At 37.1% G+C, this 23,816-nt stretch overlaps 1 protein-coding gene across 2 annotated transcripts; it reads left to right on the top strand.

Moving 5' to 3' along the window:
- Nucleotides 1–1,662: 1,662 nt before the first annotated feature.
- On the top strand, nucleotides 1,663–21,255 carry LOC131160452 (small RNA-binding protein 11, chloroplastic). 2 transcript variants are annotated; one of them, XM_058116156.1, is made up of 4 exons: nucleotides 1,663–2,088; nucleotides 4,467–4,535; nucleotides 4,639–4,745; nucleotides 20,795–21,255. In XM_058116156.1, exons 1-4 carry the CDS (start codon nucleotides 1,935–1,937, stop codon nucleotides 20,903–20,905), a joined length of 441 nt encoding a protein of 146 aa, XP_057972139.1. In that variant the 5' UTR covers nucleotides 1,663–1,934; the 3' UTR covers nucleotides 20,906–21,255. The 2 variants fall into 2 exon arrangements, with proteins under 2 accessions (XP_057972139.1, XP_057972148.1); XM_058116165.1 differs by lacking the exon at nucleotides 20,795–21,255 and adding an exon at nucleotides 19,637–19,879 and having other exon boundaries at nucleotides 1,879–2,088.
- Nucleotides 21,256–23,816: the final 2,561 nt, after the last annotated feature.

Genomic DNA, 23,816 nt, shown 5'->3' with positions numbered 1-23,816 from the left:
TTTATATTGGCCTCTATTTATAGATCCCTTTTTGACTCCTCCCCCTGACACTAGGACTGTCCCCAATTTCTTCGGTAATTCTTGCGAATTTAAAGATGCCTTAACAACTTCCATGCTAATGGAGTCTTTACCATAGAGCAAAGTGGTAACAAAATGCTCATAGGAAGAGGTAAATGAATATAATAAAATAAGGGCTTGATCTTCGTCATAAATTTTAACCTCAACATTTCTTAGATCCATAATTACCCGGTTAAATTCATCATTGTGTTCTTTAATAGGCGTACCTTCTTTCATCTGCAGTGTGTAAAGAATTTGTTTAAGGTACAACCTCTTGGTGAGAGACTTCGTCATGTATAGACTCTCGAGCTTTTGCCACATCTTCAACGCGTCGTCTTCCTCCACAACCTCGCATAACACCTTGTTTGATAAATTGAAAATAATTGCACTGCGAGCCTTCTCTTCTATTTCTGTTAGCTCTATAGCCGACATTGTTTTCGTTGGAAGGGTTGTTGCGATCAAGGCTGGCGTTGTTGCAGCCATCATGGTCACAATTAGAGCTTTGCTATCAGCTCCTTTTTCTTCAGGCAATTTTTCTCGTGGCCAAAGTGTCTTTTGCATTCATTGTTGGACCAAAATGGCATACATTTTAACACGCCATAAACTGAAGCTGATTTTGCCATCAAATCTCTCGATCTCATATTTGGCAGACATTTTTGAAAAACTTCAAATAGATATCAAAAAACTAAAATAGCTTTGATACCAGTTTGTTATGAGATTTGACCTAGAAATAAATAATATTTCTGGCATGATCGGAATTTGGAGTTGTATGTGATCACGATAAAATTTATGGTAAAAAGAAAAATAAAATGGCACATACAAAATATAGGAGATTTACATGGTTCGGTAGTGTGCCTACTCTACGGGCGAAGATGGATCAGAAGTATCTTCTAAAATAGTAGAGTACAAAATAATGATAGCTCACACTCTCAAACCCATCGCCTAAATATACCCAATAATCATCACATGATAGTATACAAAATTGGATATATAATATTCATCAAATATTGCACTGATTTTGGGATAATATTCTCAACTGAGCATCATGTCCTTACATAGGCAATCGGATGGTAAATTTAATCAAATATGGTGGGCAGTCAAACAAAGTTATTAGCATAAAAACTTGCATTCTGTAATTAGAGGCGGTCAAACAAAGTTGTTGGCACAACAACTTAACTTTGAAAACTTGCCTTCTATAACTGGAGGTGTGACTTGCATGTGCGGCCGCTCCAACATGGTCCAATGAGAGGAGACGTGAATTGTCATTTTACACACTACAATGCTCATCGACAAACAACGATAAATTCTTGTATACTTTCATTTCGCCTCAAAATAACAAGAGCTCCATAATCACCATCAAATGCAATATAGTTGAGAAATCCGAAGGAAAAACTTGAATTGAAGGATTATAATAGAAATCCTAAGCTCTTGGGGGAAGTGAAACAAAAATGGATGAAACAAAACGAAAAGCATATTAATTTGCATTTAATAAGGGAAAGGGCAAATGAAAGTAAAAAGGTAAAGAAAAAAGAAGAGAGAAGGGAAGGTGGAAGAAAGAGGTAGACTACTCTGCCCACATTGCGTCCGCATGTTGAAGACGCAAACACAAATCACCAATTTGATTTGTCCGCAACTTCAAGGTGCGGATAACCTTAATATCGTATTATGTTTAGGCCTAAGTATTTTGAGTTTTCTACAACCCTATTTTGGTACAAGCTCACAAAACATTCCCGTTAGCACTGCGCCGTCTCTCTCTCTCTCTCTCTCTCTCTCTCTCCCTCTCTCACGCTCAAAGCTCTATCAGCACCCCACCCCCCCCCCCCCCCCCGCGCGGGGCCGCGATTACAGTCGCCATGTGGTGAGCTCCCGCGCAACCGATGGCAGCACTTAGAAGAATCTCGCTGCAGTTTTCGGGGCATGTGGCCTTCTCGAACCCCACCATATCCAGAATATCGTCATCTTCCTCCTCTGTTCTCCCCCCTGCTCTTCTCATTTCTTGCAGAGGCTTCGTTTCTAAGCTTTTCGTTGGAGGTACACTTTCTCTATGCAAAATATTATACTTGCGTCAATGTTAATTTGTGTATTGTCGAATGCGTCTATTGCCTTTCTTCGACTGTATTTTCATTCGCTTGCTTTCCATCTCTCGCTGCTTTCCCGTTTCGTTGCTGAGAGAACTTGGGGAAAGAAAAGAAACCAATACCTTGAAAATCGTATGCTTTTTGTTGTTTTGAATTCTTCGCGCTCAAAGAACTTGGTAGTTTTATGCAACTGGGTTCAGGGAAGGATTTTTAGAGAGAGAGAGAGAGAGAGAGATTACTTTGTTCGGAGGAAGATTACTTTAGACCGATGATTGAGTGTTTGGAAGGGTGTCCTTTTTTTTTAATGATCTGATGCCAGATTGGGGAGGCCTTTTGAGGAGGAGGTGACGGTTGCTATGTTTGGGACGGAGAGGGATAAGGCTCCTAGTCCAGAGAGATTTAATATGTTTTCTGTTTTTGGGATGTGGTGATGGTTGAGTTGAAGAATTTTTTTTTTTTTTTCTTTCAGGAGTTTTGTTTGAGTGAGGCTATCAATAAGAGCATTAATTCAACTTTTATCGCTTTATGGCCTAAGAATAGTTCCATTAAGGTGACGGATGGTTTGTGGATGGAGGTTTTGTTGAGGGGATTGCTATAGGGAGTTAAGTGTGTTGTTGTCTCACACTTGCAGTTGGCGGATGCTACCATTGTTTTTGTTTTCTGTTTTTTTTTTCTTTTTGGCTTGTTAGTTTGTTTTTTCTGTCCCGAGTACAGAGAATATTTCAAGAATGTTCTTACTCTCTTGTAGTTTTTTGAGAGGTTGTCTGGTCTAAAGCTAATTGGATAAAAGTGGTTTATCTGCCATTAATTTGAGCCCGACTAGATCTTCATAACTTGCTTCTTTAGCTGGATGCGGTGTTTTAGATTGTCTTTTGGCTTATCTAGGGATTTCTTTGTGTGAACACGCTCAATCATTAGCTTTTTGGGATACTACAGTGGCTAAAGTGTCTAAGCAGCTTGATGGTTCAAAGGATACCTTGTTTTCTGTCTGTGAGGACAGAACTTTATTTCATGCTTGTCTTGCCGCTATTTTTTTTTTTTTTTTACTTTTACTTTTTGTATTTGTTTAGAATTCCATACAAGGTCACATGTAAGATACAAATGATCATATTGGATTTCCTTGGGTTAGGGGTGGGGGGAGGCCAGCTTGGTGCATGAAGCTCCTGTGTATGGAGGGTCCGAAAAAGGGGCAGACCACAATGTGTCTATAGTACGCAATATTACCTTGCATTTTTTGCAAGAGGTTGTTTTTGCGCCTTTCAACCCTCGAACCTGTGACCCCTAGGCTCTAGGTCATGCGTCGACAACTCTACCGTTGCACCAACGTTAGCATTCATATATTTGTTTGTTAGTATCTGTAGGTCTATGGTTGCGAAGGGGGTGGGGAGTGTGTTGGGTCTTGGTATATTAGTGTTTGAAACCACATATCTAATGGGAAAATGGCTACATTAGTTTCCCTTGGAGGTGAACTCCCTTTGGAAGAAGCTGATTAAAAGAAAATTTGGCATGACTAGATGGGATGCAGATGTGAGAATCCAAACTGCTTATGAGAATTTTTTTGGTGAGAACATTTTGGTGTTTGATTTTTCTTCTCTTGAGGTTCTTTTGATGGTAGTAGAGAGGTGGAATGGAGGGGCTCTCATTGTAGAGCAACTGAGCAAGCAACAAGATTGTGGTATGTTCTTTGCTTTGATTGGGATTACTTGGATAGAAAGGAATGCTTGGGCTTTTGATAGGCTTGAAAATTCATTGGTGAAGATTGAAGAGAAGTGGTATGATATTATTCTTTTGGACTAAGGAATACTTTTTCTTTGGCTCCTTTTCATAGGGTATTTATATCTAGTTAACGCTTTTTGGATGGAAAATTTCTTGTTGCTTTTCAAGGAAAGGATGGAAAAAATTTGTGGTGGTGGGGCAGGGTGTTTGTGTGTGGTGAATGCTGCTGACTACTAATGAGCTGTCTTCATAATCTCCCAAACCTGCCTCACCATGGCTGGGTTTTGGTTTGTTTCCATTCTATAGTAGTTTCAATTTTTCAATTCTGTAGTTTTTGGTTGTTGCAAAAGGGAACTGAGCAAACCAAATTTCTGCCCTAAGAATGCTGACTATATGTAGCTTTATAAGTTTAAAATTTTGGTTCATTAGCTTTAAAGTTTTGGACAAATTAATTACCTTGTTGTACCCCAAGTTTGCTGAAGTTCACAAGGATGCGTGGCATTATTTGTACCCTTTAAGAATGCTGACTTTACCATTGACATATTATATGTACTGCCACCCCCAACTTTCTGCTCACAATTTTTTCATCCCAACTTTCTCAATTGCATATTGCAGGGCTGTCATTTTACACCTCAGAGAAGGAACTGTCAGAAGCATTTTCTCAATATGGCCAAGTTGTTGATGGTACCTACTTCTTGGTGTAGATTTCCTTTGATAATTTTTTATTATCCTTATTTAAGCTAGAAATATTCAATCAACTAGAGCTTAATTTTGTTTCTTTGTCCAGCTAAAATTGTGATGGATAGAGTTTCAGACAGGTCAAAAGGTTTTGGCTTTGTGACCTTTGCATCAGAGGATGAAGCTCACAAAGCAATTTCAGAAATGAATGGAAAGGTATGTAGGATTTACATTTCTCGTTTTTTTATTTATTATTTATTATTTTATTTTTAAATTTTTTATCAGTGGTTGTTTGATACCATTTCTGTTTCTTATTTCCTATTAACATTGCAAGACAGTGAAGAATATTGGAGCTGAGCGTTCCTGGTATTTTTAAAGCTTTTATCACTTCATAATGCTCCCATCCACCCCTTTATTTCTTCTTGGGGGGTCTTTCTAGGGATTCCCATTTCTTCAAGAATCTCAATGAAAGAGAGTTTGATGACCTCACTGTCATTTTTCAGTTTTGGACCAGCACATTCCCTCTTTTAGTGAGGGTGAGAGAGTGGGGGGGGGGGACTCCTCGGGCATGTTTACTTCCAAATCTTTCCTCTCTCACCTTTTGAAAACTCACACACCTAACCTTTTTCCTTGAAATCACATTCTTTGGATGGCTATGGTGATGGGGAAGATTCGGACTTTTGTTTGGGTGGTGATCTTGAAAAGGATTAACATGCGTGATTTGCTTCAGGGGAGAATGCCCTATCAAGTTTTCAATCTTACAAGTGTTGTAAAAGCAATGAATCAAATGCCCTTCTTTTCATGCTTGCAAGGTGCAATCACAGCTTGATTGCCCTTTTTACTTTGGCGGGGGAAAGATTGGGTGGCTCTAGAAAAGGTGGGCGACTTGCCATTGATTAACTTTTGGGGTTTTGGAAAGAAAAGAAATGGTAGAGCACTTTCGAGTGAGGCTGTTTTTGCCTTCCTTTGCACCTTGTGGATTGAGGGGAATGCTAGGATTTTTAAAGGTCGATCAACCTGCTCACGGCTTTTGTTAGATAGAGGGACTTTCTTGTAGCTTCATTGTGCGTGCCTTCTTTTGGATTTTTTTGGGGTCTTTCGCTGTCCTACCTCATAAGCATGGACTTAAATTTCCACGAAATTGTCAAAATTTCTGATTTCCGTCACCCTCGAAATCGAAATGGCAGTCGATTTCCATCTTGCATAATTTCCGTTGGAATATCAATGAATCATCTGAAATTTATCGAAATCTCGAAATTTTAGCGAAACTTGTCGAAATTTTAACTATACAATAAAATTTCGTCAGAATTCAAATGAGAGATTTAGGTGTGAAGTGAAATTTCTCTTTTAGTTTATTTTACCGAAACAAAAGATTATTACAAGTGCTTTTGAAATTATATGAAAAAATAAACTTACAATAACATTTTATTTAACCATTAATGTCTAAATTATCATTATTTGAATAATAAATAATTTTTAAATGATTTATTAATTTCATTTGTATTAACTGAATATGTTTAATGTACATTATCTTACAAATATGTTTGTACACATAATATTTTACAACTTTTCCACTTCATACAAAACATAGATGTATTTAATTTGTAATATATTATTCTTAAAACTTATATTATTATGTTTGTTAACCATTTCTAAAGTTTCACAAAGAATTCCATGCTTTACCAATTTCCATTATTTTTTCAAATCGAAATCGAAATTGACATCGAAATCGAAATTTCCGTACTTTTGGAGCTTCGAAATTTGAGTCGAAATCAAAATTTAAGACCTTGCTCATAAGAGATTGGAGGGCAGCAATTTTGTAATGGATACTTTTATTATTATTATTATTATTATAGTTTTTCTGCTTTCCTAGTATCCTGTGGAGGACTCCTTGTCCTCTAAATCATGTTCTCTGATTCTCAGTTTTAATAATATTGTCTTCTTCTTCGTCTATTAAAAGAAATTACAGTGAAGAACATGTGACAACAGTGTGTTTCATTTTTTGGTTTGCATTGTTAGTTATTACTTTTTGTTGTCGGTTTGTAGTTTTGTTTTGTTTTTTTTTTGGATAAGAAAAAAATTGTTAAGGACCGAAACAAAGTACAATAAATGAGGACTAGGTGTCCTCTAACAACAAGGAGTTATAGCCAAAAGGATTACAGTAGAGCTGCCTCTTCCAATCCATTTGAAGGTTGGACAGCAATAAACCCTAAAAAAATCCAAATGAATGGGCGCAAAAAGAAGCCAAGAACACCCCTCTACCATGTTGTAATCTTGTAAGGTAAAATCGGATCCTTCCCCTTTTCAGTTTGAGAAAATATGTGGCTTGATCATGATTCTTTTCCTTCTTTGGTTAGAGATTCTTGGAGTGAGAATTTGGAGAGGGGTTGACAAGGATTTAGGTTCAGGAAGCTCAAGCATCTTAAAGAGACTCTGAAAAATTGGGATAGGGAGGTTTTTGGGGTTATTACGATGAAAAAGGCTAGCATTTTGGGTTGGATCATTAGATAGAGAAGAGGAAGGTGTTAGCCTTCCGGCGGTTGAGAATGCTAAACAGGTCTCATTGAAAAATGAGTTGAAGGATTTGATTTTTATGAAATGAGGAGTTAGAGGCAAATGACTAAATTTAAATTGGTGAAACAGGGCAACTGTAAATTCGAAACTTTTTCACAAGTTGGCTAATGGGAAGTTGAGGACCACCATGACTAGGTAATTGGATTTGGGAGGGTATGGGATTATCTTTGCTCCTCATTTGATTGCAAATGAGATCACTAAATTTTTCAAAAATCTTTTCTTGGAGGAGGATGTTTGTAGGCCTATGATTCAGGGTTTAGATTGGTACCCCATTTTCAAAGATCTTGTGAGTTGGTTGGAAATACTTTTTGAGGAGGAGGAAGTGAATATAACAGTGTTTAGATGGAGAGGATAAGGCTCAGTGTCCATATGGTTTAATATTTATTTATTTATTTCAAGATTGTTGGGATGTGGTTTGGGTGGATTTGTTGAAGGTCTTTAATGAATTGTACTGGAATGGGATCCTGAGCAAGAGTATTAACTCCACATTCATTACTTTGGTGCCTAAGAGGAATAGATCTATTAAGATTGCTGATTTTGGACCTATTAGTTTAGTGATTAGTTTTTAAGGTCATAGCGTAAGTGCTGGCTAATAAGTCGAGTTCTGTGTTAGATGAGACTGTTTCTAGGGCTGAAAATGCATTTGAGGGGGGGGGGGGGTTTTTAGGCAGATTGTGGATGCTATTTTGGTTGCTAATGAGGTAGTGGAGAAAATTTGTAGGAGTGAGAAGGGCACCATTTTTAAGTTGGGGGGGGGGGGGGTGTTAGGCAGATTGTGGATGCTATTTTGGTTGCTAATAAGGTAGTGGAGAAAGTTTGTAGGAGTTAGAAGGGCACCATTTTTAAATTGGATTTTGAAATGGCTTACGATGGGGTTGGTTTTGTTTGCAAGAACTGTTTTTTTGGGGGAGGGGGAGATGGTGATTTTGGATGCGAGGTCTAATGCTTTCTTTTGACTTATTGCGAGTGGAGAACCTAAATTGTGATTTAGAGTGATGATGGCTGTTAGACAAGGGGATCCCTTATCTCCTTTCTTTTTTTGTATTAAGGGTTGATGTTTGGAGTAGAATAGTAGAGAGGGTGGTTGACAAGGGTTTTGTAAAAGGGCTGGATGTTGGTAGAGAGGGTGTTCGTATGCCCCATTTTCAATTTGTTGGTCATACACTCATAGTATGTTTTTCTTATGTGATTGTAGAAATTATTTTTTTGAACATTCTAAATCTTCTTCAAATCTCTGAGAAGGTTATGGGCTTAAAATTGATTTGGGGAGGAGCTGTATTGCTGCTATTAATTTGTCTTCCAATAGATTTAGGGAGTTGGCTTTCTTAGCGGGTTGTGGTCTTCTGGATTGAGCCATTGGCCCCTGTCTTATCTAGGAGCTACTTTTGGTGGTAATACCAATTCTGTGGGTTTTTGGGATCTACTACCGGAGAGAGTGTCTTAAGTGTTTAAATGGGTGGAAAGGTGTGTTATTTTCCTTAGGGATTGGATCACTCTTATTCAGGTTTGTCTGGTTAGTATCCATCTTTATTATTTGTCTGTTTTAGTATTTAGGTGGGATAGCTAGTAAGCTTGAGAAGATTACGAGAGATTTTTGGTTTGGGGTTGGTTATAAGAGGGATCATCTGGTTAATTAGGAGATTGTGTGTTGTGTAGGTCTAAGTTGGCTGGGAGGGTCTTGGTAAGTTGGTATCTGAAATACTGCTCTTTTGGCTAAATGGTTATGGCGGTTTCCCTTAAGAGTACTCTTTTTCGGTGTAAAATCATTAAAAGTAAATCTGGCTTACATGTGAATGTGTGGGATGCTAATATGAGAAGTAGAAGTTCTTCAAAAAAAAAAAACCCCATGGATGTGTATTTCTTAGACATACCTCCTATTTATTCCCTAGAATTTTTTTTTGAGTAATGGTTCTTGAATTTGTTTTTGGGTAGATATTTGGGTGGACTATACTGTTTTATCCTATTATTTTCCTCTTGTTTACTGCCCAACTTCGAGACATAATGAATTTATTATCTCCTCCTTGATTTCTGATGGTCATTTGCTTTCTTGGGACTCCAACTTCTATAGAACTCTAAATGAAAGGGAGGTGGAGGAGCTGACTTCCTTGTTGGTGTTGGTGGAGAGTTGTTGTCCTTCCTCTAGGGTGGATAGTCAATTCATGGTCTTTAAGAATGGAGGCTTAGCCGTTTAAGCCTTAAATCTCATCCCAGTTTCAACAAAGCCCTTCCAGGAAGTGGCTTTGGAGATTCATGAAGGGGAAGAATCATTTTTTTAAGGGAAATCATTGCTGCCAAATGTGGCCTCCATCGTAATGGCTGGGCCTCGAAAGAGTTGAATGGAGCCCATGGTATAGGTGTTTGGAGATACATCAGGAGAGAATGGGTTAAATTCTTCTCACTCATTTGTTTTTATCTAGGGAATGGGGAGGATCTGTTCTTTTGGCATGATATCTGCTGTGGCAAGTCTCAGCTCAGCACTAAATAACCTTCTATCTTCAGCTTAGCTTGTGACAAAGATGCTCTTATTAGTCAGCACCTGGAGTTATGGCTGTTAAAAAATGTTTGAAAATTGAAATGATTTGAAAATCCAACCTGAATCGAACTGAAAATTTGGCAAACCGATTTGTTCGGTTTGGTTTTGGTTCATATTTTTTTTACAGTTTTCGATTTTGGCTTTTAATGTTCATAAACTGATGGTTATCCTAACCAAACGGATACAGATATATTATTTGTATTATATATTTTATATAACAATACATTATTTATATTATATATTTTATATAACAATAGATAGTAAATCCTAAAGTTACGAAATAGTATGTACAAGTATTTTTGGATGATTGATTTATATAAATAAAGTGCGATTGCACATACTAAATCAAAATGTAAACAAATTTTTTTTTTAAATAAAAAAGCTTGATGTTGTGAGAATTGGTTCTGATGGGATAACTGAACATAACTTTTGGGTAACCAGACTGTTTGTTAGCCGATGAGTTTGTATGAGTTTCAGTTCACAAAAACACTGAACTGGAACCCTCGGTTCAGTGTAGTTTTTTGAAATTTGGTTTGGGTAACTGAACCATGAACAGCCCTTCTTGGAGCTCACTAATCAGGGTATGTTCTGGAGTATTCCCTTGATTAGGAATGCTTTTGACTTGGAGATTGACAATCTTACAGATTTCTTCAGCAGTCTTTACAAAACCTAGTGCCAGGCCATAACTGATGAGCCCAACCATGGGCAAAGATGGAAACTTTAAGGTCAGGTCATGTTTTATACTTCTTATCAACCTGGTGGAGAGCAGCAGCAATTTCCCTTGGAAACTCATTTGGAAACTGCAGCTCCCACAAAGGTTGCTTTTTTCACATGGGAGGCAGCTCTTGGGGAGATCCTTACCATTGACCATGGTCTTAAATTTCCACGAAATTGTTGAAACTTTCGTTGAAATTTCCAGTTTCCATCATCTTCGAAATCAAAATGGCAGTTGATTTCCATCTTGCATAATTTCCGTTGAAATCTCAACGAATCATCCCAAAATTTATCAAAATCTCAAAATTTTAGCGAAACTAGTCAAAATTTTAACTATACGATGAAATTTCCTCGGAATTCAAATAAGAGATTTAGGAGTCAAGTGAAATTTCTCTCTTAGTTTATTTTATTTATTTTTATCGAAACAAAAGATTATTACAAATTCTTTTGAAATTATATGAAAAAATAAACTTATAACACATTTTATTTAACCATTCATTTCTAAAATATCATTATTTGTATAATAAATAATATTTAAATGGTTTATGTATTTCATTTCTATTAGCTGAATATGTTTAATGTACATTATCTTACAAATATATTTGATACACATACTATATTACGACTTTTCCACCTCATACACAACGTAGATGTATTTAACTTGCAATATATTAGTCATAAAACTTCATTGTTATGTTTGTTAACCATTTCTAAAGTTTCACAAAGAATTCCATGTTTTGATGTTGATTTCCGTTAATTTTTTTCAAATCGAAATCGAAATTGACACCGACATCGAAATTTCCGTACTTTTGGAGCTTCGAAATATGAGTGGAAATTGAAATTTAAGACCTTGCCATCGACAACCTCCAAAAAAGGGGCTTACCTCTTGTTAATATGTGCTTCTTATGCCTGGAGCAGGCTGAACCTGTAGATCACATCTTTCTACATTGCTCTTGGACCAGAAATTTCTGGAGCGTGGCCATTTCCATGGTCAAGAAAAAGTGGGTCATCGCAGGAGCTATGGAAGGTGAGTTCTGGGCTTGGAAAGGGATCAGCTCCAATAAGGGTAGAAGAAAGGCTCTTTCCCTCGTTCCCCTTGTGATTTTTTGGGATGTATGGAGGGAAGGAAACAGGAGAGCTATCGAGGGAACAGTCTCTCCCCTGCATGTTCAAGGACCGCTGGATGGTGTCACGGGCCAAATATTTCACACCTTTGTGAATGGACTGTGCGGCGCTAGCTAAAGCTCTCTTGTTTAACTAGCCAGCCTAGCATTTACCACAATTCACCAACAAAACATGTTCATTGTCATTCAAGCAGATATAAGCGGAAGCAATAAGCAACTTATGAAAGCAATGACACTTGAGCAGTAAACATTGAAGCAATGTAATTCATTATCAACACCTCTGTTAACCATGTGTGTCTAGCGTGGAAGGCAAGTAGGCTAAAAACGTTGACAATAGTTAGTGAGTTTTACAAGCTGATGAATACTCACCCTCCCCTAAAGATCTTTCTATGCTATTCTCACTCTGGCACTAGGAAACATTAATATGACCGAGGAGTTATACTTCCTTTTTTAGCCTAGGGAAAAACTATCTTTGAAAAATAACCCTACACTAATATTTACATGATAAAATCTCATCCCAAATGCACAAGGCAAGTGGTCACAAGCAAGTATAATGCCCTGAACAAGCTCGGCTTGTGACGATGGCCATGATTTCTAATTGGCAAACTGGGCTCTGCTTGGGAGGGACATTTTTTGTAATCCCTGATTTCCTTTACACAGCTTAGTGAGGGTTGTGTTGTTTTACATTGTTTCCATTGTACTTGGGTGACATTCCCTTGATGCCTTATTTTGTAATATCTCTCTTTACTAATAAAATAAAATGAAATTCTTTGGGGGTTCATTCGTGCGAAGCCTTCTATGATTTTTTGACTAATGCTAGTATATCCTGTCTGCTCCATAACATCATTTGGAAAGCGAAAGTTCCTTAAAAAATTAAGGCTTTTATATGGTTGCTTAATCTTATAGAGTTAACACCAACATTCTGTTGTAAAGTAGGAGACCTGCACAAGCACTTTATCCTGATGTGTTCTTATACATGTTCTAGCATTGCTCTTATGCTTCTAATATATGGTGCAAGTTTTTTGGCCTAATGGGAGGAAGTTTAGTTTGTCTGGAGTTGGTGGATGATCAGCTGGTCATTTCATTTTTTGGTTTTGCTAGAAGAAAAGATGCATGTGTTTTGTGGAATTGTTCTGTTTTCACTGTTCTGTGGGGTTTATGGCTGGATGAAATACTTGTATATTTTTGGGGAAAAAGCTGAACCCCTATTTGTTATGGGAGAAGATTCATTTTTTAGCTCACTTCGGTATGCTGCTGCTGCTGGTTGCTTTAGAGGAGTGAGGTTTTCTAATGTCCAACAGGATTGGCTAGCTTTGTTAGGTTGATTGCTGCTTCTTATTTTATTGTTTTTGTTTATTTTTAAATCTTTTTCTTTCATTTGTTTTAGATGATTTCTTATTCTCCTTTTTGAATATTCATTATTATCTAATGAATTCATCTTCTCTTGCTATAAAAAAAGAGAACTCTACTCTATACAATAACAAACAAGGAGAAGTGTGTGGGACCCTTCAATGCTTTTGCATTCCTTTCATCTGAGAGTCCAAAAGATAGCAATCAACGCATCATCCATAACATGCAGCCCTTTCTACTTGATCCAAAACCCCATGTGGCACGACCAAAGTGCCACCCAAGCTTTACCAAAGCAAGAAAAGACAAGATTGCAAAGGTGGGTTGCCACCTTACAATGGAGGAAACGTGAGTGCTTGTTTCATTGAACCTCCAGCACATCATGTCAGTACTAGGAGACATGTAGGGCCTTCTTGCCTGTAACAAATCATGCATATTAATCCCATTTAGAGTTACAGCCTAGATGAAGGTCGGGATCTTTAGAGGAACCTTAGCCTTCCAAATGATGTGGCTCCAAGGAAAAACATTTGGAGAAGGGGTTTTTGAGAGATGTAACAAAAATGATTTCGAAGAGAACACCTCAAAGAATCACTCCTCCCAAATCCTCTTATCATCCCTAATGGAAGGAGCAAAATGATCCAACACCGTAAGAAGGGTGGTAAGCTTGTATACTCTCTTTTTTGAGAGTCCTATAAAAGAGGAAATCCCTAGAAAGAAGGGTGGTAACCTCCATAACCATTTATTAGGGAGATGTTTTTGGTTATCATATTGCCAAGCCCCATGTCCTTTCAAATTTGGATCTTCTAACAACCTCCCAGCTATCTAGATGGTCTCTCTTACTCTTCCTAGAAGCTGAGTAAGTCACGTATCAGCCTCTCTAGAGTCTTGGCTGCATTCATAGGCAGTCTAAAAAGAGAAAGGAAGTAAATAGGGATTTTGGAAAGAGAGGCACCGGAGTGTGACACAAACCACCAAAGAGAAATTTGCCCTTTTCCACCCCTCATCTCCTACCCTCCCAATCATGGGATCCAAAAGGCTATGGGGCATGTAGTTTGGATTGCCCCCAAGAGGGTGACCAAGGTAAGAAAGCAACCAATCAAGGGAAACAAAACTTACTAGGGTTTTTAAACTTTCTAGTTCCCTATCGCCCAAATTGATAAACACTTGATTGTTGGACAAGTTGATTTTTGAAACCAGAATCTTTTCAAAGATTTTTTAAAAAATAATGACCTTGCATGATTTCTCGACATTATCCTTGAGAAACAACATAACATCATTGGAAAATTGAAGGTAAGATACCATCACTTCCTCCTTCCCAGCGCAAAGACCTTTGGTCATTCCAAGCCGGGAGTGTGCACGAGCATTTGCTTAAGGTGTCCGCCACCTAGGTAAACAAAAATGCAGACACAGTTAACCTTACGTAGGCCCCCTAGTATCCTTAAAACTCTCTCAAGGTTGATCATTGACAATAGCTAGAAAATTGGTCAAATTTAGGCAACCTTTGATTTAGTCCCTCGAAACCTCCCCAAATCTTCCCTAGAAATTACCTTGTCCAAAAAGCTGTAATTGCATTTTTTGAGCTTTCTCTACTCCAACTTAAAAAAGAGCCCCTCTTCCTCCTCCGCACGTCCCTCCACCACCTTATTAGCCACGTATAGGGTTTCTAAAATTTGTCTGTCTTAAATTAAATTCAATTGAGTCACAGTAACTTGTCCCTTAAAACCTTTTGCAATCTCTTAGCAAAAACCCTGAATAGAATCTTGTAGGTCTAGTGACAAGACTAATAGGTTTGAAGTCCTCACTCTCAAAGAGTCAAAGATCTCTTCTTCTTGGGAATTAGGGCTAAGAAGGTAGAATTCACACTATTACCTGCCACACTGTTATGATGTAACTTCTTGAAAGACCTCAAGATGTCGCCTTGCAAGACCTCCCAATTCTCTTGAAAAAAGGCCATTGTGAACCATAAGGACCAAGAAATTTCTCCCTACTCATCTAAAATGCCATTTTTTTTAAAAAAAAAAAAATCTTTTAAAATTTTCATTAGCTTCAAAAGGTCTTTCAAGCTGTTGAGTTGAAGTCGCCTCAATGGGGCTCCAATCAAGACCCTCCACTATCATTCTGTTTGGGAGCTATTTAGTAAACAGATGTTTGTAAAAATTTGTAATCTTAGCCCCAATATGATAATTCCCCCTCCCCAAATTCCCTAATCTTGTGTTTGGGATCATGGATTTTGGGCCATGGATTTGGATTTGTGTGAATTTGGACAAACGTAGAATAAAATTATATTGAGTTCCTTCCAAATCCCCACAAATCCAAATCCAAGGCCCAAAATCCATGCTCTCAAACACTACCTTCAAATCTAATTCCAACTCCTTGATGAAGCCTTTCCTCCTCCTCTTATTGGCAACCCTGTGAAAAGAACCATATGGGGATTCCCTTCCTTGACTCACTTCACTCTCACTCTGTGGTGCCAACTCATATTCTCCCTTAATAAGAACACCTTCAACTTGTTGCAAAGGGTAGACCTCCTTGCTCTTGCCTCCTTATCTAACAACAACACTCCTTGAGCCTATCCAACACAACAATTTCAGAGAAAATGTTGCTTTTTGACTCTTTAATATTTTCAAAGATTTTTTTTTTCCCTCCTTGGTGTTTTAACTTCAGCTTGACATATTTCATTTTGTTCATTAATTTAAACCCTTCCCACCCCTAAGCTTGACACTATCCTCTTGGTTTTTCATACTCTCTTGAAAGGATGGATGCATTTACCATATGCTTTTGAAACAAAAGTAGGTGGGGCACAATGCATTAAATTAGACTCCAGAAGCATAAGACAATGGTTAAAGGAAGGTCTAGCAAAGGTCTCTTGCATTATATGTGGAAAAGTGTCTTCCCATGTGTTGGTGAACAGGATTCAGTGGGTACAAGGTGAAGCCTGTCTAGCTTGTGTTGTAGTAAAGCGGTCATTGCTTAATATAATGCCCCTAAGCCCACATTCTCAAAAAGTTGAACCTCCTGCTAGATATTCTCAACACCCCACACCTCACCCCCACTCCCTCCCCTTTCAAAAGAAAAGAAAAAAATCTCCAAAGATACAAATAACATTTAAAACCTTCCTCCACCACCCAATGCGAATTGCACATGCCAAATACACCAAACTAACTTATCGAAGCAAGTGTTTTGCAAGGAGGATGAATTAGGTCCATAAACTAATGTGAACCGCCACCATGATTATCAAAATCCTGATTTGGATCATGCGATCCTACAATCCTACAATCCAAACTTGCCTAATTGATTTGGATCTTAAGAAGATCTTGACCAAATAGGCTCTTAGTCGGATCTTATCTAGATCATTAGGATCTTAGGATCGCGATCCTACTAATCCTACTTGTGCAATGGAATATGAATTTTTCCTATTTAAAATTTTAAAGAAAAAGGTCCAATATATATTTTTATTGGCTTGAACACTCCCCTTTTGTAATAGACACAAAAATTGGTCTAGTTGGTTCAAATGCACCAAAATTAGGGCAAAATAACGAGCATGTTCTAGGATCTGTTTGTTGAAGTCAAGAGAGCAGTTGAGCATCTCGTGAAAGCTGAGCATTTCGTGAAAGCTCTTTTCCTTCAAAATTGAAAGCTCTCTGAGAGCTTAGAGTTCTTGATAGGCAGTTCCTAGCTTGTCTACAGTAGGCTTGGACTGTTCCTTCTTCCAGGAACAGTAGAGGCTAACTGAGAGCTTTGAGATCAGTCAGAGAGCTTCAACAAATAGGGAGTTGCACAATCAAGTGGGGAGTTTAAAGTTGCAGGCAACTTTGTAGCTTCTTGTACTTTCTTCCTCTTCTTTTTCTCTCATTATTGACAAGCTAGAGACCTAATCTTTTTCCAAAAATAGAAAGAATATAGCTTTCTTTTTCCTTTTCTTTTCTTTGCGACTAACAAAATGTTCTTCCTTGAACAAAAAGCTTTTACTTTTCTTCTTTTCTTCCTCTTTTTTTCCCCTACTTCTTCTTCTTATGGTCTGATGACGAAACCATAGAGGCTGAGAAATTTACATCAGTTCATTGAATTAAGATTGGCATTTTTTTTTTATCTTTATTATTTTTTCTTTTATTTTTAATTACAATTATTAGATAAATAAGCTAGCAACAGTCTGCCCTCTGCAAAGCACTTTGCAGTCCAGATTATTCAGATTTTTTTAGTGTCAAAATTGTTGAAAGAAAAAACGGTTAGGTGCTAGCTAGTAAGGGAGCTATATTCCTGAAATTTATTTTAATTTCTTGAACTTACTACAAAGTTTTTAGGATTATTTCATTGAGAGTTGTCATAAAATGCCAATATATAAATTTTTAATTTATTTTACTTTGTAATAGAATCTTACAACTCATGATCTGATCCTACCAATGATCCTATGTAGGATCCCGATTCTAACAACCTTGATCACCAATCCTCGAAGCCTTTAATCTTTGAAAAGACCAACAAAGAAATGGACCTCAAGAGGCAACCCTTTATGGAAGCTACCCTTGTTTCTTCCTTATACATAGTCTCCTAAAGAAGCAAAATGTTCAGATTGACCTTATTAACCACACTCCTTTACCCCCACCCCCTAGCCTTCTAACATTCCAGAAGAGAAGCTTCGTTTTACACTGCTAAGGACCCTTGAGGAGTTGCCTCCCTTATCCTAGTTAAAACTGATGATGCCAGCCTTTCCAACTCCTTGCTCAATTTCTTAGCCCTCTTCCTATCCTTAGGCCTCCTGCATTCAATCTAACCCCCTCTCCTTTAGGATTCTCCAGAACCAGAGCCAAACCCAGCTTGCCTGGGAGGCCTTAAGCTGCTTGGTAGTCTCTCTCATCATCTGTAAATCCACAGTTTTGGAAGTCCCCTCACTGATTGACTCCCTGTGGCATAAAGATGACTTAAAAATGTGTATGAAACTCTGGGATTACTAACAGAAAAGGAATTATTTACTTGAGAGGCCTTCGGATTGTCATTGCCAAGATCCATTGTCACCAAAGTTGGAACATAGTTACTAGAAAAAGCTAACACCCTGGCAAATGATGTATTGGTACAAACTACAAATATTCTGTTTTCATTCCAGAACGTAAATCTAACGATCCTAATTTATAATTCAATATTTTTCGCATAACTTATTCTTTTATTAGTTAAAGTGGAGAATTATAACATTATAATACCATCCTAATTTTATCTATTTCAGAAAATAAAATGTCAATCTCTTCTAGATTTTGAAACACATCAGCATCCTCCCCAAAATATACGAGTGCCACTACATAATTTTCATCAATATGTCTATAAGTTTGCTCCTAAATCACATTTTAGAGCATGCCCGTACCACAATCTCATTCCCATTCCATGAACCGGAATGTTTCACTTTCTATGTAACATTGGTTGTGAAAAAGTTAGGCACAAGGGAATTATGAGTAGGTGGCTGGAGTCCGGACTACATGTTGGGTAACTGAGGGATTATGGCAAAGATCTTCTTATCTGGATCTCATCTAGGAATGTACCTTTCTGAATAATATTGTCACAATATCTATCAGCTTCCGAAGTTCCTACAGTATACCTTTCCTGATCTGTTCCCATGTCTGCCTTTTAAGACCCAACCCTTCCTTCACAAATGCTTGATTAGGAGCCATTCAATTTTAGTTGAGTGAAAACTAAGGGAGTCTTCCTCATACTCTTTGAAGCTTGTGTCAGACTTTCTGTGGATCCAAACCTCTTGCTCCCAAATTTGTATTCACCTTGTGGTGAGCCTCTGCAGAATCACATCTGGAAGGTCTGAGTTTCCTCTGGGAAGCCTCTATTCTCCCCACTTGTCATACTTGTTGTTACGGGTCATAGTTGCTCCTGTATTCCCTGCATCCTTTGTTCATTGCTGCCCCTTGTAGTGTGGACTTTAGATTGAGCCTCTATAGAATTGGGTTTGGGCAACCCCTTCACAAGTGCCTCCTTATAATTTCATTGGGCTTTGATCTAGACCTCTTTCGATTGCTCACTAGTTCTATCCCCTCCTTTCTTCAGCTGTTCTTTACTTGACCTATCAATCGGTTACTCTGATCTGTCCTTGATTTGGGCCTGAAGCTAACTGAGTTAAACTTAGCTGCCCCCAAGCTGGAAACCAAATTTGAATTTTAATTATTTCTGCAAACATAATCTTGTCTCTTTTTTCTGGATCCCCCCATGAAAATATTGGTCAATTTTTCCAAGGCCCTATTGTTGGATTGCCAGCAAAGCTAATGATTCTTGTAAACATGTTTGGTACGCAGGAGTGGAATGGGTCTGGAGGAATGGAATCAAAATTTTCACTTGATTTCATCATGCCATCTATTCAAATTTTAATTCCATTCCTTCACTACTCCATTCCATTCCGCAAACCAAACATGCCTCACTGTGCCCATGTTCAGGGAGATGCAATCGAGGCATCAAAACACCTACTGATTCTTAACCAGGTTGCTCTCACATGCACTCTCCTTCAAGGCTTCCCAGACTTTATCCAAGATGGCTCCTCTCCGTCTGGAGTGCAATCCAATTGAATACCCCCATGCAGTATCTTCACCATTGAAATGAACTGTTGAGCTGTATTAGCTCTCAATTGAAGCATAATAATTTGATTAGGTGTTTTCAAAGTCTTCACAAGTATTCAATATTTTCAAAAAGAGGACTAGCCAGTAGCTCTGTTGCTAGCTAGTCGTCATGATTCGTCCTCTGAGAAGGATACGAAGAACAACCTGGTTCTTTTTGTAATTCACCATGACCTTCCTATCTCTTTGAAAGTGAATCTTTTCTTGTTGATCAAGACACTGTTCTTCCACTTGACGCCCATGCATTGCTCGGAATTCTTGAAGAAAGTGGAGGGTGGAGAGTCACTGGGTTTACGAGGGAACTGGAGAAAATGGAGGTAGCTAGAAGAGGTGAAAGACAGAAATGAGGAAAGGTGTGGGAAAAGAAAGGGGAACGGTATGGTTGGTCAGAGGTGACTAGGAAAACAGTGTAAATGCTCGAAAATCTTGGAGAAAGGCACAAGCTGGTTGGAGGTGACAGCTAAGGTGTGTTCCCTGCCCAAGCTCCCTCTTCTTAGATCTGCATTCAAAGCTTTATTTATTTCTCTTCTTTCCTCCCATGCAAAGTTTTGTATTGCATGACATTCAAGGTAAGATAAGGAAAAATAAAATTCTATTAGTAGTTTATGTACCAGATTTTTCAGTTTTGATTTGTTCTGAATATAGAGCTTTGACATCTTTTGTACACAATTTTTTTAATGAATGAAAGTTAAAATGGAAAATCCTTAAAATTTCTAAAAATTGAAAAATAAGAAAAATCATCCAAAAAATATTTTCATCAATCTTCATATATAATAGGATTGTTCTTGGATAAAGATAGAGTTTAGAAATATAATTATAAAGTAAAATAATTGTTAAGTAATTATATTTTTATTATAATATTTATATTTCATATTATAACATCTTTTAATTTGTAATTTTTTTTTCATTTTTCATTATTCTAATTATATTTTAATTGATTCAAGCCTTGAATTCATTTTTAGTATTTGATTTATTGACGATGAATATTGGTACTGATGAGTTACTCAGTACATGAGAAAGGGAAAACTTGATCCCTATGTTTGGAGAGACCTTGGATTTGAATTTATATTGGATTTGGATAAAACATAATGAAAAATTGGTCTGAAATTTGTTCAAATCCACAGTATGAAATCCATACTTCCAAACACTACCTATGGTGATTTTAAAGGATGGTAGGGTAATTAATTGTTGCTTGATTGAAGGAAACTGCGTGCAGAATAAGAGTTAATTTGTTGTAGGTTTGGGAACATATGCAAATAGATCTTTTATTTTTTATTTTTTATTTGGGTCTTCAACTTTAGTCATTGGTGTTCATAATTTTTTTACCAAATGACTCGATTTTCACTTAAAATTCTTACTGGTAACTTATGGCAGCAATTGAATGGACGTGTTATTTTTGTTGACCACGCGAAGCCCAAATCTGGATTTGACAAGATTGGGATGCCGATAGCCAGAGGACCTCCCGAACCAGCATCTGAAAATTAAACCACTTGAAGATATAATTTACTGAACAAGTGGGAGAAACAATTGGATATCTGACACTCAACTGCCTATTTCTTATAAAATGAACTCGTGAGGGTTACATGTGGATCGAAAATCAGAAGCATCACTTGAACCAGAAGCAAGAACTGATGGAAATGATGCAAGAGACCTGAAATTCAATGGATGATTTTCTCCATTTTACGGTAGTCCTAAACTTGCAGGTATTGTAAGTTTGCTTGTACAAGTGATTACCATGGCAGGTACTGTTTATGAACTTATTTTAATTGTTCAGTTTTGAGTGACGAATGAACCATATTTGGAAATGATCACCCTGAAGGATACCTTTTGCATTACATTTTATTACCTTAACATCAGTTGATCAGACTAGCTCAGAAAACAGCATGATAATCTAGTCAGTAATCACCTAGCGAACAGAGCATGATTGACCGAAGGTACCAAATCACTCTATAAATATCTTGATCCACTAATCACTCTATTAATTTATATATCAGTCAACTCAGTTATCAATTTAATTTGAGAACATGTGAAATTAATTGTTAGATACCACTTGAAGATAACAATTATATATGTGCGCGCGTGCGCGCTTGTGTGTGTAAATCGAGCTAATTACATAATTTCGTACATATTAATTAGTTTGAATGATCAAAATAAACTAATTATGTACATGATAATTACTTGCATATTTGAATCAAATTATCAATATATTACAAAATTATGCACATAGATTTCTGAAATATGGAATTCATTGTGCTATTATAAATATTAATAACAAATGATATGTACAATCAATATCATAACATATATCTATATAATTATAGACATTCAAATCAAACCAATCATGTAATTACATACGTTCTTACGTATTTATTGACTTGGAAAATCAAATCAATTGTGAACATACATGATTGTGTCATTAGGTATATATTGGAATTGAATTGTATACAATTGTAAAATTATTATGTTTTTAAATTATAGTATTAATTATGTAATTGTGTTATTTAATTTAAAATAGTAAGAGGACTTCACGTGGGCTCCTAATAGGAGCTCATACTAGCCAACCCTACGCATAATTCAAACTTGTCCCGAGGTATTACTTTTATCATCATATCTGAAGGGTTCCTATATTTGGAAATCATCTTAATCTATAAAGATTTGTCTTCTACCTTTTTGCGTATTCAATGATATCTTGCGTCAATGTGATTCGTTATTGAATGGTACATAGAGTTCTTACTCAAATCTATTGCACTCTAGCTATCGCAATAGATAACATATTCACTTTGTTTGAGTCCCAATTCTTGGAGAAACTCTTTCAGCCATATTATCTCCTTTCCAACTTCTATGGCAGCAATATACTCTGCTTATGTCGTAAATAGAGTGACACACTTCTGTAGTCTGGATTGCCATGAGATAGCTCTCCCTACAAAAGTAAACAAGTATCCAAACGTGGATCTTCTGTGATCAAGATCACCTGCCGTATCAGAATTAGGAAAGCTTTCCAAAATTGAATTAGAACCTCCAAAACATAAGCATAATTTTGAACTTCCCTTCAAGTACCTCAGGATCCACTTCACTGCTTCTCAGTGTTCTTTTTCCGAATTGTCAAAAAATCTATTTACAATGCCCACTGCGTAAGTAATATCTGGTCTACTGCAAATCATTGCATACATCAAACTTCCAATCGCTGAGGAATATGGAACAACTTCCATTTCTTCTCTTTGTCATGTAGTAGTAGAGCATGTCTTCTTGCTCAATTTCATATGACTAGCTAGAGGGGTACTAGCTGGCTTAGCATCCTAAATGTTGAACCGCTCAAGCACCCGTCCAACATACTTTTCCTTGTGACAGCCACAACTTTCTTTTCTTCCTGTCACGAATAATTTTCATCCCCAAATTTGTTGCGCTGATCCAAGATATTTCATATCAAATGCCTTGGATATCTCTCCCTTTAATTTTGTTATCAATTGAGCATCATATCCTACAATCAGCATATCATCAGCATACAATAATAAAATTGTGAAGCTCTTATCAAAGTACCTCTTAAAGTAAACACATTGATCTAACATAGTTCTCTTATAGCCATGATTGTTCATGAACAAGTCAAATTTCTTGTACCATTGCCTTAGCGCATACTTTAATCCATAGAGACTATTCTTCAATTTACATACCTGGTGTTGTTTCCTTTTTACCTTAAAACCTTCAGGCTGCTCTATATAAATTTCTTCCTTCAAATCACTATGAAGAAATACAGTCTTTACATCTAACTGCTCAAGCTCAAGGTCCATGCTAGCTGCTGAACTGAGAATAACTTGAATAGATGTCATTTTAACAACAAGAGAAAATTTCATCAAAATAAATACCTTTCTTTTGTCCAAAGCCATTTACCACTAACCGAGTTTTGTGCTTCGTTAACTTGCCGTTGTTATCTCTTTTGAGCTTGAAAACCCATTTGCATTTCAATGCCTTTTTGTCTTTAGGAAAGTTGACTAACTCGTACGTGTTATTCTTCTACAAAGAGTTCATATCTTCTTTCATGGCCTAAAACCAACAATTTTTATCAATATGAGTTTGTACTTCCTGAAAATTCTTTGGCTCCCCTTCATCAGTAATGAGGATATACTTGGAAGTAGGATATTTAGTTGATTGTTTTCTTTCTCTTTCTGATCACCTTGGTTGCGGTTGAACAATCTCTACAGGAGTGGGTTGCTCCCCCTGCTCATCGCTGTCTACTTATGATGTGTCACTGTCACCTTCTCTTTGTATATCTTCTTCACTTGTGGCATTATTAGGAAGAGAAGGACTTGTTAAATAATCGGTTATAATATCATCTTTATACTCATCTTTATGTGTTCCAAACTCAGTTTCACAAAACACCACATCTCTGCTTCTGATGATC

This window comes from Malania oleifera, chromosome 1, assembly GCF_029873635.1.
Source record: "Malania oleifera isolate guangnan ecotype guangnan chromosome 1, ASM2987363v1, whole genome shotgun sequence".
NCBI classification, from domain to species: domain Eukaryota; kingdom Viridiplantae; phylum Streptophyta; class Magnoliopsida; order Santalales; family Ximeniaceae; genus Malania; species Malania oleifera.
This window is presented reverse-complemented; position numbering and strand designations above follow the sequence as displayed.

Coding starts and splice junctions, on each gene's coding strand:
- LOC131160452 (XM_058116156.1), top strand. CDS start 1,935: ATGGCAGCACTTAGAAGAATCTCGCTGCAGTTTTCGGGGCATGTGGCC. Junction 2,089..4,466: donor TTCTAAGCTTTTCGTTGGAG/GTACACTTTCTC, acceptor TGCATATTGCAG/GGCTGTCATTTTACACCTCA. Junction 4,536..4,638: donor ATATGGCCAAGTTGTTGATG/GTACCTACTTCT, acceptor TTCTTTGTCCAG/CTAAAATTGTGATGGATAGA.